General features: G+C 57.5%; 1 protein-coding gene across 1 annotated transcript; it reads right to left on the bottom strand.

The window, feature by feature from the left end:
- Positions 1-614: 614 nt before the first annotated feature.
- Kcnf1 (potassium voltage-gated channel modifier subfamily F member 1) lies at positions 615-4,847 on the bottom strand. The gene has a single exon (XM_020153563.2). It carries the CDS (start codon positions 4,783-4,785, stop codon positions 3,301-3,303), a length of 1,485 nt encoding a protein of 494 aa, XP_020009152.2. The 5' UTR covers positions 4,786-4,847; the 3' UTR covers positions 615-3,300.
- Between the last annotated feature and the right edge of the window lie 1,121 nt (positions 4,848-5,968).

Below are 5,968 nucleotides of genomic sequence, written 5' to 3'. Positions count from 1 at the left end.
GTGAGGGCGTCTCACTCAGTGACATCTACTTTCCTCTTACTTGGACCTTCTGCAACTCCAAGAAACATATTTCTTTCTTTTAACAGCTATTAGCTGGTGACAGGCTGGCAAGTTCTGCCCACACTGAAGACTGGTAAGTGAGGCAACAGAACCATAAAGGGAGATCCAACTGTGGCTAGGATCATGGGACCCTGACCTTGGCAATGGGGACTGTAGAGGGTAAGACTGCAAGGAACATGCTGAAGGGACAGGTTCTGGGCTTCTGGAGAGGAGAGGAAGGAAGGAACTGTGAACCTGGGGCATGGTGAGGGGGCATGGTAGCCTCTTCCCTGTGGTCCCTGCACTGCCCAGGGTAGATGCTCTTGACCTCTCTGAAGCCAGCTCCACACCTGTGAACCTCTCACACTGGTTTTGGCACCTGGGAGGGGCTTTCCACTTGCTCTTCAGGGAGGACTCTTACTCCTTCTTCAATGCCCCACTCAGACGCCCTTCCCTACAGCCCCAGGCCCTCACTTGGGCTCTGAGAGCCATCAGATCTGTCACAGCTCCTCAACAATACCTTGTAGCTTAAGAGAAGCCACCAACACCCCCAGAACAGACAAATGAGCAGGAAATCAACTCCAATAAGACTTTATTTGTGGACAATGAAATTTGAATTTGATGTACCCACACGGGTGCATAAAATGTACATGGATCTTGGTACACAGGTCACAAAATGTTATTCTTCCTTTGAGTTTTTCCAATCATTTCAAAATATAAAAATCAGTCTTAACTCATGAACTGTACAAAAAACAGGCAGTGGGTCAGATTTGAACCCCGGGCCACAGTTTGCCAATTCCCACTCTGGCCTTGTATTATTCAGAGCAGGGTCCGTGGACCAGCAGCAGGTGCCATACCTGGGGGGTTTGCTGTGAGTGCAAGATGGCAGGAGCCCACCCCACTCTACAAATACAAGGCCAATGTTTTAATAAGATGGCTGATGACTCATGTGCACTTCAAAATTAAAAAAAAAAAATACGGATGCTGGGTGTCACCCCTAGAGATTCTAATTTCACAGAAGTGGGGTACAGCCTGAAAACTGTTTTTAAAGATCTCCAGATGGCTCTAATGTATAGCCAAGACTGAGTGAGGGCGGCCCTCCTCCTGGCTCAAACAGCTCACTGCTCTGAGACTCAATCTCCTTTCCCTTAGACAAAGAAGGTTTGGGAGATGGAAATATTTTCCTGCGCTAGCCCCACCCCAAGGAAGGCAGCCTCCTGCCCCAGGGCCTTCCTGCCTCCCCCTGCAATCAGTGAGCTTAAGTTTCTTCCCTTGGGAACCCAGAGACCTCAGGCCAGCACAGGTTCCTGGCTTCCCAAAGACTCTGAGGGAAAGAGGACAAACAGGCAAGCCACCCATTCGCCACCCCCATGGAGGAATGCGCTGCAGACTACCCCATTCAGTCCTGCAGCCCTTTCCTCCCTCCCATGGAATCCCCATTTCCTAGGTCTACCACCTTCTCCTCTCTTTGATGGTCACAGTACCTGGTCAGCCTGGTCAGAGGCACACAGGGGCCTCCAGAACTCTCTAGGGGAGGGCTGAGGAACATATGGTAGCCCTCCCAAGCAACAGCCATCATGCCTGCTACACAATCTCACCGGTCTATCCTCAAGCCACAGGCCAGTCCAGCACTTTGGTCAGAGACAAGTTCAGGAATGTTCTGAACTCTCTCTTCCCCAAGACCTTCCCCGCCAATGTGACAAGCTCCCAAAAGCTTGTGTGGGGAGTCCCCACCACAAGCAAGCTTCCAAAATCTTAGAAGGAGCTGCAGAGATCATCATTCATTCTTATGGGAAAACCTGGGTGCAGGGAAGGGGAAAGAGTGGCCCAGGAGAATGGCTGACAGAGAACAATGCGCCCTTTCCCTCATCTAAACCGGCCGTCCCCTCTGGCAGGGCCCCTGCAGCCCCCTCAGCAGGCTTAGGAATAGAACTCTTAGGAAGATAGAAAGCCAGAGAAAGCTTTTGACCAACAGTGTCCCTGTTCCTCACCCACCTGCATGCCTAGCCCAGACCTGTGGAGGCCAGAGCAGGCAACTGTGCAACTCACCTCCTTCTCAGCACAAAACAAAAATAGCTATTATTGCTGGAGCACTCACTAAGTGACAGGTGCTGTGCTAGGAACTATGGTTCTCTGAGGTCATTATTTTGTATCCTCATTTAATAAACAATCAGAATGAGGATTACAGAGGCAAATCAGCAGCCCTATGGTCACACACCAGTAGTAGGAGGGGTACTCAAGAAAAACCTGCAAATTCCAAGGCATCTCTGATCTCTTGTTCACTGTGCTCAACCCTGGGTTTGTCTGGCTCTTTCCCTGGAGCTCTCAGACGGGCTGGCAGTGAGCCTCTGGGGGCCATGTCCATTCAACAGATGCTTCAAAGGCATCAGGGAAGAATGAGGGACAGGCTAGAGCACAAGTACATCCACTGAGGAAGCTCAGCTCCTCTGCCGACCTGCAGACCCTCCCCTATAGCCCAAGCAGAGGCCTCCTGACCAAGACCACCTGGCATCAAAGTGAACACATAACTCAGGGATCACCAGATGCAGGACTGGATCTCTGGTCTAGGCCTCAGTTTTTCCATCCATAAAATGGGAATACCTTTCTAGCAGGGTCTCTGGAAAAAACAAAGTTGTGAGAAGACCGCTGGCAGGTGATAACAAGTGACCCTGCTGCTCAGTGGGTTCTTCTTCCTCCCAGGAGTGCTCAGGAGCCCAATTTCCCCAGAAGGAAACAGAAGGAAGGAGTTGCCTGTGCAGAGCCTCCTGGAATGTGGCAAGGCGTCTTGGCACTGAACCCTGCCTTACAGCCCTTCTTTAATTAGCTCTCAACTAAAAATAGTGGTCAATGCCCCCCTCCCTGGGCTGTACACCTACCTCCTGGCCTGGGATTGGATGTGCGGGAGCCACTCTTGGGGTGACAGCCAGCCTGAGACAGAACCCACAGCAAGGAGGGTGCACTGAGCTGGAGGCTTTACTGAAGGGGACTCAGAAGCAGGCGTGGGCTTCTGTCACCAGCCAGGCCACTCCACTTGCCCCACACTGCCTGTGGCTCCTACATCCCCTCCCCATAGCTCCTGGACAGCTTGCACCAAATGAGTCTTACCCAGCCTTGGCAAAGAAACCAGGGAGGGCCTGCAAAGTCTGTTCATGGGAGGCCTGGGGACACAAGGCAGCTGTTTGGGGCAGCCACCTACATGACGACTACCACACAGTCCTTCCATCCACGGCCCAGCCATTCTCTTCCTGGAGCACCTGCCTCTCACTTGCAGCTCTGGAGCCGGGTCCTATGGTGCTTCTCCTCTGTCAGCAGGGGGATGAAAGTGTCGCTGTGGGACAGCTTCAGCCGGCTGCCCCAGCTGGGCCCCTCTTTCCCGGCAGGTTCTGGTGGGAGGGTATCCAGGTCGCTGCGGGAGCCCCCGGCCTTGCCCTCGCCTGCGCTGCTGGAGTTGAGCTCCATCAGTTCCAGCTCGTGCTTGGCGGCTGTCTCCAGGACACGCTGCTTGTTGTAGTACCTGACAAAGTTGTTGATGATGGGGTGGATGGGCAGAGCGATGGCGATGACGCCGCACAAGAAGCTGATGGCCGCGTTCAGCTTGCCCAGTGTGGTCTTGGGGTAGATGTCACCATAGCCCACGGTAGTCATGGTGATGATGGCCCACCAGAAGGACTGGGGGATGCTCTTAAACAGGGTCTCGGGATGGCTCTGCTCCATGGTGTAGCCCAGTGCCGAGAAGACGAAGATGCCCACAGCCAGGTACATAAGCAGCAAGCCCAGTTCCTTGAAGCTGCGCTTGAGGGCGTAGGTGAGGGTCTGCAGGCCGGAGGAATGGCGCGCCAGCTTGAAGATTCGCGCGATGCGCATGATCCGTAGAGCCTGGACCGCCTGCTGCACGTTGGTCAGCTCCATCATGCGGGCGCCCAGGTGCGTGAGCGTGAGGCTCACGTAGAAGGGGAGGATGGCCAGCACGTCCACGATGTTCATGAAGGACAGGGCGAAGTGCAGCTTGTTGGGCGACGAGAAGAGGCGCAGAAGGTACTCCAGCGTGAACCAGCCGATGCACGCTGTCTCCACGTTCTCCAGCGTCGGGTGCTCCACGCGATTGCCGTCGGCGTCCAGCACCTGCAGCTCCGGGATGGTGCCCACGCACATGACCACCGACGAGACGAGGATGAGCAGGAAGGACAGCACGGCCACCACCCGCGCCGGGCACGACGACTCGGGCTTCTCCAGGAACTTCCAGACACACTTCTGGCAGCGGCGCCAGCGGCCCTCGGTCGCGTCCACGCCCAGGTCGTCCAGGATGAGTTGCACTCGGCGCGCGATCTCCTCCAGCTCCTCGCGCTTCTCGCTCAGGTGGCTCTTGCAACAGTCGTCCAGGAACTTGAGGTCCACCTTCCAGAAGTCCATCTCGTTCTTGAAGCAGATGGGGCAGATGCCCTTCTTCATGTGGACCTCCCCGAAATAGTACACCTCTATGACACACTTGAACGCGTCCGGGTCCCTGTCGAAGTAGAACTCGCGCTTGCCGGGGTCGTAGTCGTCACACAGGGAGAAGATAGTGTCGTAGCCTCCGGCCAAGCAGTTAATGAGCTCCGCCAGCCGGGTCTCCGGGTACTGGCTGAGCAGGTCTCCGTACAGCACCTGCCGCACGCCCCCCACGTTAACGACGATCTCAATGTCGTCGCCGGTCGCGGAGCCCTGGCTGCCCGGCTCCGGCAGGCTGTGCTCCGCGGACCCGTCCATTCTCCCGGCGCGTGCCCTGGCGGCCCCGGCTCCGCGCGCCCAGCCGCCGCCGCGGGGACTCCCGCGGGTCCCACCGGTGCGCGGCCCTCCGGGAGGGCCTGGCCGGCTCCCGCCTGCCGGGAAGGGCGGTCACAGCGCGCGGCGGGGGGCTGGGGCGCGCCGCGGGGGAGGCATGCACCCGGCGGCGGGGATCCGGGCGGGCATCGGGCGCCGGGGCGCGCGGGGCGGGCGTGGGCTCTGGCGGCCAGCGGCCTCGCGCGGGGCACTCACCCCCGGCTCCCAGGCTGCGCGATCCTCCGCTTCGGCTCGGCCTCCTGCAGGACGGGGGTCTCCTGGTGGGTCGCGGGTACCGATCTCCTTCCTCTGGAGCGCGGGCAGCGGCCGGCGGGTCCTGGAGCTGCTAGATCCACGCCGCCCGCCGAGGTGTGCGGAGAGCGAACTTGGGCTCGCTTCGCCCAAGCGGTTTCTAAACACAATAGGAATTCCAGCCTGACGTCAAGAGCTTTCAAACTGTACCCTCTTCTGGTGAAATCCTGCACGGCACGCGCGGCAGCTGCAGGGGAACGGGTTAACCCTTGGGCAGACGGGCACAGCTGCCGCGCCACCACGCCACCGCCCGCCACTGCAGGCGCAGCGGGCCACCGAGGGGCCAAGACCCGGGGCTTTAAAGCCGCACTGGCTCAGACTGCGAAGTCCCTCTCTTGTCGATGGGGAAGGAAGGGGATGCTCGGCAACAAGCTCAGGAAACCCCTCCTAGGCTGGGACTCTGTCCGAGGTCCCTCCTTTTATCCTTGAAGGTTTCCGTCACTCCCTGGGGGTGTCACCTTATCCCTAACACTACTATGAGGACATCTAGTCCAATCCTCTAGGAGAGGAGGACCTCTAGGACAGGAAGACCTTGCCCCAGGTCACACAAGGAAAGGGAACACAGCTTGGTCACCCTCGTCGATCCAGGGCTTTCGTGCTGTCTGCTCTGCAGATTTAAATTCTGCCAAAGTCCTTGCCCTCACCCATCCTGTTTCCTTGCGTCCCAGCACCACTGCCACTAGCTCCTGCACCCCCATTCCCCACTCCTTGGTGAGGCCTCTGTTCTTCCTGCAAGATGGCCCTCACCCTCCTTCCCTCTCTTCTATCTTTTCAGCCATAACTGTCTTTCCCGGATCCATCTCAACACCCTCCTAAC

Source organism: Castor canadensis, chromosome 12 (assembly GCF_047511655.1).
Source record: "Castor canadensis chromosome 12, mCasCan1.hap1v2, whole genome shotgun sequence".
Classification (NCBI taxonomy): domain Eukaryota; kingdom Metazoa; phylum Chordata; class Mammalia; order Rodentia; family Castoridae; genus Castor; species Castor canadensis.
This window is presented reverse-complemented; position numbering and strand designations above follow the sequence as displayed.

Bases quoted from the DNA above. Each gene is read 5' to 3' on its own strand.
- Kcnf1 (XM_020153563.2), bottom strand. From the start codon at position 4,785: ATGGACGGGTCCGCGGAGCACAGCCTGCCGGAGCCGGGCAGCCAGGGC.